Consider the following 12,974-nt stretch of genomic DNA (forward strand, 5'->3'; position numbering starts at 1 on the left):
TTTTAAAGGTCCATTTCACTCCCTCATGTTCACGCACTCCTTCACAAGCTCCATCCACTCCTTCTGCACACTGCTTTCAGTTTCACCTGCAATTTACAATTATCTGTCCTCATGAAAGATGATTTTAAATGAATGAGAAATTAAGTGAAAGATGATAGAGGTTAGAAGAGCAGGGGACAAGTAGGAATGTGAGGGAGTGGAGAGCAGGAATCTAAGAGCAGGTTGGAGATTTACAGTTGATGGTAAAGATGTGGTAGAGAATGAGGTTGAGAGAGACCCTCTGAATGGAGATTTGCACAAAAATAGGCCGTGTCTGTCAGGTCCCCCACCGTGACATAGGGCTAGACTACAATGGAAACAGCAGCCATTTGGAATAACTCTCTCAATCTTTCTTCCTCTGTTTTCCTCAACTTTTCTCTCCCACACCACCATCCACCCTCCTCTTACTTTTACGTCATCACTAGCCTGTTGTCCTCCTGAAGTTGCCTAACCTTTTCCATCTCCTTATCTCTTGATCATTCTGTTTATCCTGTGTGTGACAACGTGCTTACTGAACTTGCCCCTGTCTGAAATACTACAAGAATAGCTGAGGTCAGCCTATACTGTGTGGGAAACACAAACTGTTTGAGTAGTGGACAAATAAAACACAAACATGTACATACAAAAAAGAAAATCTCTGCACAGCAGAAATTTAGCACTTGTCAAAACCTGTATGAGATCAAGTCAGTATTATTTATTTAACCCAAAATAACAAATTTATCAGTATCAGCAGAGGAAAAAATGGGGAGAAACCTAAACGAGAGCAGTAGAGCTGGGACTCGTCTTTCATGACTAGCAGACATGCAATAGTTGTTGTAGGTGGTTAAAATACCAGTAGTAGAATAACAGAACTGAAAAAAGGAATTGCAAATTATTAACCTTCAACTGACATCAGACTAACAGAAGATACAGAGAAGCACTCCCTCTGAGTCATGTTTCTGACCCTGGACAAGTACAATGTTTCTTTTTCAGTATTCCCTTTTTTGCTCTCTTTTGGTCTCCACCAACGCCAGAGGGACATATCTGGCAATTTAATCGCTAAATGCTCCACTATCTAAACCAGCAAGCAGTAAGTAAACCAACAAGTAAATCAGATTCAGGCAAGGTGAAAACGCATTCGCATCGAAGACTGAGGATCACACAGAAAACGTCAGGCAACTGTGTAACTTCATTTCATTCCCTTAGACTTTTCCTTACACATTAAATTCAGATGGCCTTTTTTCAAACAACACCACAAACACACACACAGAGAGACATGCACACCCCTGCTGTTCCCAGACCGGCTTCCCTGTGAATGAGAACTGCAGAACAGAGGTTGGCAGCAGTCTGCTGGGCTACGGATGCTTATCAGAAAGGCTTACAAATCCCCCCTGATGCTCCTGATATGGAGGACAATGGGTATGCGTGCGTAGTGGGAGCTCTCTTTAAAGCCTCATTGAAACCGACTTCACTACTCTGCTCTTTAGTGATGTCAGAGTATCCTTCTGGCTGTATTTCATCACTGAATACAGGGCGTACAGTCATAATAAACTACAGTAAGGTGACCTGTACCAGTCAACGATATCTTCTTCCTGAGCAAACATGCTGGACTCCCTGTACCTAGTTAAGTCAGTACTTCAATCACTCCACTTGATATCAAAGGAATTACTTTCTCTTGAGCTCGATCAAAGTATATTTTCACAATTTAAACAAGGTTTATCAGTACATTCATTAAAGAAATTCCACAGTTCCCGCTTCTTTGTGTGATCCTGTCTTTGTGTTGAACTTGGGGTTAATTGCCCTGGTGGGAGCAGCTGCGAGGCCACCAAAGTTGCAGGTGAGCTCTCAGCTGCTTTCAGCAAACACATGAGCCTCCCACACAGCTTTGTCCTGCTTCCAAAGGATGTGCCTGAAATGAGACTGAATAACGCTCAAACGACAATGAAACAACAAGGCTCAGGCAGCTGATGTTGTTGTTCACAGTTTCAGGACAAACACTGCATTAAAGAAAAAAAAAACAAAAAATAAAAACAACCCCTTTGCGCCTTCATTCGGTCAAATTGTTCAAACTGATTCTAAATAACATAAACTAGAGTCAGACTGAAATGAAAATGTGTTTTAAATCATGAAAATAGCTTTTGGCATTGTTCGCTATTCAGGGGGTATTTTCAGTTATCTCTGTTGAACTGGCCGTTGGGTTTAACCCTATTTCTTGGTTTTGGGTGGAAGCAGACAACAGTGGATGTGGTTTACTGAACGTCTGTAACTTTGGTTTCACATTTAGGTACCTGGGGTGGGGCAGTGCAGGGAGCACCAGGAGGTGCCCTTGAAGTATGAATATGGATTGTGCATTAAGTTTATTATACATTTACCCCATATATTGTGGTTTCAAGGCCATCATTAGTCATGTCAGTTACTAAATCATGATAAAAATCCAATTCCCACTTAAAAAGCTATGAGAATTGAAATAAAATGTATGGTTTCTTAAACTGGCATTTAACATACTGTACAACATTACTGGTTTTCTACATGATAAGCCCCTTTTATACCGATTTCATACATTAGACTACATGCTTTGTATAATATACAATGCAAATGACAATCTAAAATATTGTCAATCAGTCAATCAATGAATCAGTGAGACTTTATTTATCACTGTTACAGAAGATGTGTGCAGCACATAAAAAGGTCAAAATATACAACTTAGGAAAGTTTGATTCCTAAAAAGTTCATGATGATAATAATAATTTTTAAAAAATTTAAATTGTGCTATATGTGCTATACATTCTTTACAGGATGATAAGTTATGTACATAGACCCGCATGTGATATGCATGTGACAGCTTACATGGGGTAACATTCAGTTTCATGTTGAATGTTGCATGACATGTTTTATTATGCTGTACCTGTTATTGTTTGTTATGCATTGGTCTGTGTATAGCAGCCACCAGATCATAACAAAATTCTTACAGTGCAGTGCATACCATGTTATAGACACGTATAGACCTGTATGGCATGTAAAAACTTGCAGTAAATCACATACTATATGTTTTATTGTTCTGCAAGGTTGCACGTTGCATTATGTGTTACATATAGTGCATGAAAAGCTGGAAATTCAGCGTGTTCTTCTTCTTTTTTTCCCTGCTTGGCCGAAACTCGCTGAGCTTCTTACTGTTTATTGAACGCTTGAGGGGATGCCATGTCAATACGCACTGCTGTTGGGACCAGCCTTGGAGGCGTAACTCTTGTGAGTATCAGCAAGTGCAGAACAAGGAACAGGCTCAGATTCATTTAAGGACGCGGAGGGAGTCCAGCAAGCAAGTTTCTTTGCAGTGGAGCTGAAGTTATCCATGAGTAAAACTGAGCGAAAACAAATTTGAGCTTTGAAAAGAAGAAGGAGAGAGAAGTTGGAAGAATCAAAAACAGGTAAGCTGATAAAATGAGCTCGCGAGGGCACGAAAAGCGCAGTTCCTCGGTTTACTAACAACACTTTGAATACCTTTGAGATGCTCGATATCTGCGATTTATTCAGATTACTTCTCTTAGGAAATGAGATTTTAGTTTAAAGGCTTAATAATTAACAGCTTTATTGACACTTAGTATTACAGATACCAAACCGGGATGAAATCATATACTTGTAACCTACTCAATACTGTTACTGGTATCACACAATCAGAAAGAGAAAGATCTCGTAGCAATATTTCTCTAACATTTCGGTGATTTTTTTTCACCATCTTGCCAGCGTGTCTCTGCGCTGTTTATTTGCCTCTCCATTCAAACGCGGAATCGGGCTACTGTATACCCAACTGACATCTGATAAGAGAGGTTTGTTTCCAGCCTGATATAAATCAACAATGACAACAATGAGATTGTATGTGTTTTCAGTTGGCAGCGGGCTGGGATCTTTTGCTGAATTCGGTGTTTGTGCGTAATGACGCACAAGGCAACACTTTTGCTGTTAATCTATAAACACGATGTCCTGTCCTAAACGGCAAAGATTTTTTTTTATCCCTGCAAGTCTCTATCTGCAGGGATAAAAATCTTTGACAAACTTCTGACAAACATGCGGCACCTGCACCATTCTCGAACGGCATCATTAGCATATGAAAATGGCCTTCCATTGCTTTTATGTTATGTGTATTGAGAAACAAAAGGCGTTTCAGCTAATTTGTAACTGGATGCTTGCGGGTTGAAAAGGGGAGAAACAGAGGTACACAGAGAGAGAGAGAGGAGAGAGAGAGAGAGGTTACATGTGCTGTTTCTGTTATCTGATGGTGTGGGTGTTAAAAGGTTAATTAGCTTGAAGCCTGTGGGGCTACCTGGCACCTCCAGGTATTTTCCATATAATATAAGGGAATTAGACAGAGACCATTGTGAGGGATTATCTCAGCATACAAAATCCCTCCATTAGAATGAATAGCACTCCCTAGTGTGTCAGAATAATCGAAAGTTAAATTAAATGTGAGGTATCTGACTTCTCTATGAAGAGCTTTAACACAGGCAGTGGTGGTAGAAATATAGCCATTACCAAGTAGGAGAAGCAGTGCCAAAATGTAAATATACTCCATTACAAGTCCTGGATTTATACTCACCAGCCAAATGTATAAAAAATGTAAAGATACTCATTTTTGCCCCTGTTAGAAAGGGAAGACACAAAATGTGGATTTAAAATACAGTATTTACCCCTGAAAATGGAGTAGAAGTATGGAGCAGTATAAAATGGGAATATTCCGGTAAACTGAATACAGGTTGATACCAAAGGCAGACATAAGACACATGAGAGCGCTGCACATCGTAATATGTTCCAGGTGTCCTTGTATACACTTATTTTCACTTTGCCTTTTTCTTTCATCATCCTCTGTGACTTGGTGCCAATTATCTTGTGTACAGCTCAAATCTCCTACACAGACAGATGTCCGGCGTGGTCACATTTCACTGCTTTCCGGCAAGCTGTGTCACCCAGCGGTCGGTGACCCTTGTTTTAACCATGCTCTGACCATTTTGCAGGCGTCAAGCCTCCCGCTGATCCCCGCACACAATTCACTCTGTGGGCGTACAAATCAGTCAGGGGCAACAGCTGGGTTAAGCCACTCGTGTTCTGGTTTTGATCTATCACCCTTCACCTCTGAGCTTTCACACTGGCAGGCTGTCAGTTAGGGCAGCTGAGAGAGACATCACTGCAAAAAAAATGTGAAGACAAGGCAGACACAACCATGCAGGGCTGGACATTTCAGTGGCCCTAGGTGCAAAAGGTTACTGGCATGCCAAGTTGCTCTAGACTTCTACCTCTGTGATCTTGCATATTGCTTCAGTCACCTTACGCCGAGTGTATATGCACCTTGTATTTGAAACTGTGCATGTGTTCGTGTCTTATTAGATTCAGATGTGGTAAAATGACGTGTTCAAGGTTATGAGCAGCATTTACTTTGATCATCTGGGTGGTGACAGCTCGACTCTCACCCTCTCCCTGCTTGCCTCAAGAGAAAAAGAGAAACATGGGATTTTTTTTTTACTATAACAAGCATGTTAAGAGAAAACAGCCTTTAAAGTGGCATCAAGTTTCCCACCCTGACCAACGCTTTATCTTGGAATGCCCGGAACGCTCCGGAAATACACCCTGTTTGGATTTCTCGATCCCACTTCCTTATGTCTAATCTGCACTCTGTGCTAGTGGAGCTAATGTAAACATTTATTGTACTGCCCCCTGACTGCACATCAGTCACAGACAACTCCTACACTTGTGACATGACAACAGGGAACCTCTATTAACTCATGAAAGCTGTGTTTTAACAGTTAACCACATTAAGATTCTTCAGGATCTGGTGGCATACCACAAATAGCTGTATGTTTTATTAGCTCATGGAGTTTGAGTCCACATGGGTAAAATATGTCATGCTTTATGCCACAGAAAATTGCTTTTTAAATATGATACTAGAAGCTTAAATGAAAACAAAACAAAACAAGTGGGAGCGTTTAGCTGTTGGATCTTTTTCCAGACAAATGTCGGTCGCAAGAAATGATGAGTTAATGTCTTGTTTTTTCAGGTTCTATCCCAGTCAGAGGTGGTGTGTGTTACTTCCCTGTGAAGAATGAGTCTGAGCACCAGTGAGCTGGAGGACCTGTGGGAGTCGTTGGGGGACCTCAACTTCTCGGAAACCTTTAGCAACATATCGAGTGTGGATACAATGGTGTGTGCCACGGCGTTCAACCGCAGCGCTCTGCTCTACTCCATGTGTACCCTCTACACCTTTATCTTCATCATCGGTCTGGCTGCGAACGCTCTGGTCCTCTGGGTCAACATCCGTGCGCAAAGAGACTCCACCCCCCGCCATGAGACGCACATGTACATCGCCCATCTGGCAGTCGCAGATCTGTGTGTGTGTGCCACTCTGCCCGTGTGGGTGAGCTCACTGGCCCAGCACGGCCACTGGCCCTTCGGCGAGGTGGCGTGTAAACTCACACACCTGTTGTTCTCCGTCAACCTCTTCAGCAGCATCTTCTTCCTGGCCTGCATGAGCGTAGACCGATACCTAAGTGTGAGGCAGCACAGCAACAACGAGGGAGGCGTGCGCAGGAAGCTGATCCGCCGAGGAGTGTGTGTAGGGGTGTGGCTTCTGGCTCTGGTGGCTTCCTTGCCAGACACATACTTCCTTCGTACTGTAAAGTCAACACATGGAGACACCATGCTTTGCAGGCCTGTGTACCCAGGGGAAAACCCCAGGGAGTGGATGGTGGGAGTGCAGCTGAGCTTCATCCTGTTGGGCTTTGTTCTCCCCTTTCCTGTAATTGCAGTGTTTTACACCCTGCTAGCCAGAGCTTTCACCTGCTCATCTGCTTCTTCATCATCTTCCTCAGTAGAGCAGGAGCGTCGTGTGAGCCGCAGGATGATCCTGGCCTATATCGTCGTGTTCCTGGGCTGCTGGGGGCCCTACCATGCCGTCCTCCTGGCTGATGCCCTGTCCCAACTGGGCCTGGTGCCGCTGACCTGTGGTCTGGAGAATGTGATTTACGTGGCCTTACACCTCACACAGTGCCTGTCCTTGCTCCACTGCTGTTTCAACCCCATCCTGTACAACTTCATCAACAGAAACTACCGCTATGACCTGATGAAGGCGTTCATCTTTAAATACTCCACGAGGACGGGCTTGGCGCGTCTCATCGAAGCTTCCAACATGTCTGAGACTGAGTACTCTGCTGTAGCTGTAGAAAACCCACCACAGATCTGAATCTGAAGAAGCATTTCTTGAACACTGATACTTCTAAATGTAACTGACAAATAATGCGATGTAAACTAAAGTTACAACTGATTCATTCTTATTAGAATCAATCTACTACAACAGTTATGTTTGACATTAGATGACAGTGAAAAGAGACAAAGCCAATCCAGCATCTTTTTTACAGAAATCTGTAGAAAAGCTTGAAGAAGGGTTAATATCAACTTTGATGGACTGATTAAAAGCACTTAGCAGTTTAATTATACCAGCTGATACTGAAATCATATGAATATTGTCACTCATTTATAAAACAGTGATTGTAAATGTGTAAATTCATTGCTTTAACTGTGTATATACGATTGTATTGTGTATGTGTGTGTGTGTGTGTGTGTGTTTGTGTGATGTGCGTAATCTGTCGGGCATTGAATATTGATAGTATCAGCAGAGTAATATTGTTAATCTTTTTGCATCGTCGTATTTATATACTTTTAAACTGTTTTGCCGCTTTCATGCTGTAATAGAAAGTCTGCTACACTGATGTCTGCTCAGTGCTTCACTTCATACAATGCTGCCTCATCATTTTAGCCGAACCACTGACCGGCTCGGTGTTGTAGTCCTGCTGTCACATTAAAAAATTGCAACCTCATGTCACATCAGCTGAATCCTTTAGACGAATAATGTAAATACATTTTGAGGTGTTTCATGCTAGGTTTCTAAACGATCTAGTGAATGTGTGATCTATGCATCATAGGACTAGTCAGAGTTTGTTGGAAATACACTTTGCTTTACACTTTACAAGAAAATTAGATGAGAAAACAACACCACTTTAACTTCTGTACACTACAGCCAGCAGGCGCTGGCCGTGCACAGTGCTTTTGTATTTAGCTCATAGACACGAGGGTGGTTTCAACCTTCTTATCGAACTCTCTGCAAAAAAAAGCAAGTGAGCTTATTTCCCAAAAATGTCAAACAAATGATTAACATCGTCCGCACTGCAAATTATTAACTTCTTCATTTTCTTTTAGTTGTAAATATTTCCAAACATAGTCTGAAGGCTTCAGCTGGGACTACTGAGCTTAAAGAGCAGATACATGTAGCTTCCATCTTTTCTGAAATGTACAGTATTATGTAATATGCTGTCTTTGTTACTCTCTTTGTTTTACATCAGCGCTAATAGTACAAAGGATGCACAAGTCCATGTAGCCCTGCTGTGTCAGCACACAGGCTAAAATTTTGTGACCAAATAATGAATGAATAGCTTTACTCCTCTCATGTAATCTGTAGTGTGCAACAACCAAGTGTTTATTCGGGACCAAATAACAAAAAACATTACTGCATTACTTGAGAGAGAGAGAGAGAGAGAGAGAGAGTATGTGTGTGTGTGTGTGTGTGTGTGTGTGTGTGTGTGTGTGTGTGTGACACATTTTATGTGTCATAAACATTGAGTTATACAGTTTACTCACCCTCTGTTGTAGGAAGCAACATATTCTTTTGATATGCTGACATATAGCACATTGTGTCATGCGATTGGTTACATATGGATGCTTTTACACTGAAAATATTTCATGTTGCGATTAGAGAAGACTGGAGACACGAACATGTGTCTACAAGAACAGAGGCATTCCTTTGGTATAGTAATGTGTAACACGTGTTTTGTTATATATTAAATACAGAGAAAATATTTTGCCTTGGTGATTTCTTTCTTTGGTTCTCTTCAAAATAATCTCACAATTTAATGTCCTCCATACCTCCAGATTCCTGAAAAACTGTTTTTACTGAGAAGCTTCAGTTTTTCAGGAAAACTTTTACTGCTCCATTTGAGCAGCATGCAACAAACAAACACATCAGGAATTATGTAAAAACATATCAGTATCACTTTATGTGATTTGTGCACTTTAAAGGAACAGTCTGACATTTTCTTTTGACAGGCTCAGATAAGAAGATCTATTAACTGAATGGTGTGTTGCATTCATTACAAAAATCCAGATAGATTTATGACATGTTTTCTCATTTAGTGAGACATGTCTAGCTCCATCAGAGCTGTCAGTATGTCCCCAACGAGTCATACCTGCAAAGCATTGTTCTACCTTCAACTGTGCTCTTGCAGAACTGTCACATGGGGGACAGCAAACTCATCAGCGTTTTGCTCCATTAATATCGACACTTGACCTGGTCTCCTGTGGGAGGGACAACACCCTGCCACTGTTATCTTCAGGATATGACAATGCTCCACCCTTCCTTGTTTCCCCATGGAATGATGAAGTGGGGAGGACCATTTTGGGTTCGGAGGGATGTGATGATCTCTCTTGGAGATCTCCCTGCCAAGGTCAACCCTCTGGCTTGCCGAAGGAGAAGAGTGATGATGCTCTTTCAAGTGTTCCCTGAGTACACAGAATACATCAGTGACCGTTTTTTCATGTTTGTATGCCTCCTCTTTCTCACATCTGAAAATTATTTTGGACATGCACATGATTTTCCCACCACAAGACTTTCCACGTTTTCTAGTTTATCACCTCTTGCTCCATTGTTTTGGCCTCCTTTTTCAGAGTCTGGTCATGTCACCAGCTGTGGCGCTCTTGAGCAAGCACGCAGGCCACGGTGTCATAGGTTACTCTGATGGGGGAGCTGCTCAGGGATTTCCAGAGGTTAAACCAAGTGATTGATCTGCTAATGACACCCTCTCAGCTTCCCTTTTCCCTTTGACACTGCCTTGATCTTGCTGCACTCTTGGTGTGTGGTGGTCACCTTTGCCACAACCGGGGGCATCCTTCTTCTTTCTTATGTGTAGAAAGACCTGCTCTTCTGACCTGAACCCTGTCATTATCTTCCTGTTGTTGTACCCTGCTGATGGCTTTCCTCAGGTCAGTGAACCTCCACTGACTAACTCACTACACAAGATGCAATGTGTAAATTAGACAGCTTTAAAATGACTGGAAGCTGGATGGTGGATAAAAAAAAAAAAAATTATTTACCTTTGCTTTAACAAAGTGAGGATCAAACTTACCTGCAACCAGACCCCTGGGCCAAACCTTGTGCCATGGGCTTCTATTAAGCCCTGCACATCCTGCATATTAATATGATTATAAGTTGATAGAATAAAAATGTAAGAATATTTATGAATATGCACCATGTAAGAATAATATTATCTTTACAAGGCCTAAAGATTGGGTACAAGAGCAGGATTTATATTAAATACTAAAACAAAACACCACAAACTAATTGCCACACAATGCACCTGGGGCCTTTGGGACCCTCAAGAGTCTGGGCACTCGAAGCAGTTGCTTATTCATAGAAGTAAGTTTTAATTATAATTCCAGATGAGTGCTATACTGTATTTCAGACCATATCCCATGGCATTATTTCAAACTATCCCATCCATACAATTGATTTTCTGCTTGGTGCTGCAGTCACGTCTGAATACACTCAGGGTGAACAGAGCGTAAAAATGCTTCTGCTGCTCCCCGACTCAGTTGTCTGTGTTTTACTTGGCAGGCACATGTGCTGTGAAGTGTTTTAGCTCCTTTTACAGTTTGCCAGTTATGATTTCCTTGTGATACTCTTCTGTTCCCATTCTAAGTCGCTTACACAGGACGTGTCAAACATACTACAGAGCCAGTCCTCTACAGAAACCAAAACACAGTACTGTGAGTAAAATGTAAAACCAGCTGAACAGGAGCTGTGAAAGGTTCTCCTCTACTTCTAAGACACAGTCTCAACTGTTTGCAGTTTAATGCTGTCACTGGCTGGAACACATGCAGGATCGTAAATCTGTTTTCTCCAAACCAAACTAGAAATTTACAGCAAAACTTGTGCACTTTAAAAAAAATAAATAAATCAGTGGTCCATAACCGAGTAATGAAATCAGCTAACATCCTCCTCAGCCTTGGTTTTCCTTACAGCTGGTTCATATGTGAGTTGCAGTACAGTCTTAATGGGGCTATTTATTATAGTCTGATTTAATAAGAACAGGTAATGGACCAGAGATGAACTAGATTAAGGGAGTGTTGCTTTACAGCATGATGATGGCCTATACCTTATGCTGAGGGGAGATAACAATGATGAAGGATGAAACTGAGAGGAGGAGTAGAGGTGGAGAACAATTTTGTAAAATGTTCTCTACAGGAGGAGAACACTTTGCAAATGTACTGAGCACACTCATATTGCATAGTTGGATGTGTGCACACAGACCCTACAGGGCTTTGTAGCTGTAAATTTAAGTTACATTATTTCTGGCCCATTTCCAAGCATTTAGAATAAGTTCAATTTCCAATCAAGTCTGTGCTTGTTTCGCTTGATCTGTCAGGAATTCCACATGAGGACTCATGGCGAATAAAGGGTCTTGAATTATTAATGAAGCTGAATGGGAAAGCAGCAGCTGCTTGCGCTCACAGGGAGTTTTTGGTGTGAATATAAAGAAAGTCAGAGGATAGAGTTAGTTCAGCACCCCATGACTCCACTCTTGTCAGGAGAGGAGGACAAGTGCTATGCCCAGATGTTGGACAGATGTTCAGTCAAAGGAGGAAGAAAAAAACAGAGTTAAAAGACCATCAGACCTGAATTAGGATCAAACAACACCAATGGCACACGTCAGTTTACAAAGTCACGGCTTATTTAACCTTCCAAGCCAAGACCTGATAACATTAAGTTGAGGGCAGATTGTTTTTGTGCACTGGAACACATCAACAGAAACTGAGCTCTAAGCTGGAATTTATGTTGCTGTGTTCAGGACTAATGATGAGACCGTTCGGGTCTTTGAGAGCAGATGGCCCATGCACCTGATATTTTTTTGTTTCAGACAGAGGGAAACAGAATAAAAACTCTTGCAGCTTTGAGACCTGAAATGGGATTCATGCAAAAAAAAAAAAAACAAACCTGTATTTTTATAGGGGCGGTTCTACCACATTACAGGAAAAAAATGTTGTCTCACTTACCTTTTTATTTGTCTCAGATGTGAGTCTCTCTTACAGATTTCCGCCTCCATCCTAACATAATGGAGGTGAATCAAATTTCAGAGTGATACAATGGGTTTTGTTGATAATTCAGAGTTAACTGGGACACTGTCTTTGGAAATAGGAGTTACAGTAGAGTGTTTTCAGCAATTGGCATGGCTGAATACCACTAGAGGTCAATGGGAAAATACAGTTTTTTGTATTTCGGCTGAATGGCTCTTTGTGACTGGACAGAATTATTAGGAAAAGCATAATGAGGAGGGCATTCTTTAGTACTTGTACAAAGGTCAAGGGCACTTATTGCAAACCTTCAGTAGCTGATTTCTTTTCCAAGGTATAAACACAACACTGACATGTTTCAGCGTTTTGAAGTTGATATGGTCCATGTGTTTGCAAACAGTTCCCAGTTTATTCATCCACCAGACATGGAACAACATTAGGGTTAATTTGAAGTTGTGTTTCTGGCCGCCTGACAAATGAAAACGGGTTGATAAGAGCGCTGAGACCAAATCAAAACAGTGAAGTTTCAGGGCATGAGACCAAAACAGTGAGCTGAGAAAGGCTAAAATGCTTTGCAGAGCTGAAGACAACTGATGAGTTAAGCGATAATTCTCTGTGGGTTCATCACACACTGCAAATCCTCCACATTACACATTGGCATTTTTTCTATAGATAATAATAATGAAAAATCCATTAAATATCATGTAAGGACTTTTGACTTTATGACTTTTAAACAGGGGTTCCAAAAACAGAATTTTCTCCCCAAAAACTTTTTTGGCTAAAAACCCCAAAAG

The 12,974-nt window shown here is 41.4% G+C and overlaps 1 protein-coding gene across 1 annotated transcript; it reads left to right on the top strand.

Annotated features, from left to right (window-relative positions):
- The first annotated feature begins 3,308 nt into the window (after window positions 1-3,308).
- LOC121194909 (atypical chemokine receptor 3-like) lies at window positions 3,309-8,911 on the top strand. Its single transcript, XM_041058056.1, has 2 exons — window positions 3,309-3,443; window positions 6,062-8,911. Exon 2 carries the CDS (start codon window positions 6,107-6,109, stop codon window positions 7,241-7,243), a length of 1,137 nt encoding a protein of 378 aa, XP_040913990.1. The 5' UTR covers window positions 3,309-3,443; window positions 6,062-6,106; the 3' UTR covers window positions 7,244-8,911.
- Window positions 8,912-12,974: the final 4,063 nt, after the last annotated feature.

This window comes from Toxotes jaculatrix, chromosome 15, assembly GCF_017976425.1.
Source record: "Toxotes jaculatrix isolate fToxJac2 chromosome 15, fToxJac2.pri, whole genome shotgun sequence".
Taxonomy (NCBI): Eukaryota; Metazoa; Chordata; class Actinopteri; family Toxotidae; genus Toxotes; species Toxotes jaculatrix.

Excerpts from the sequence above, each read along its gene's own strand:
- LOC121194909 (XM_041058056.1), top strand. The coding sequence starts at position 6,107 with ATGAGTCTGAGCACCAGTGAGCTGGAGGACCTGTGGGAGTCGTTGGGG.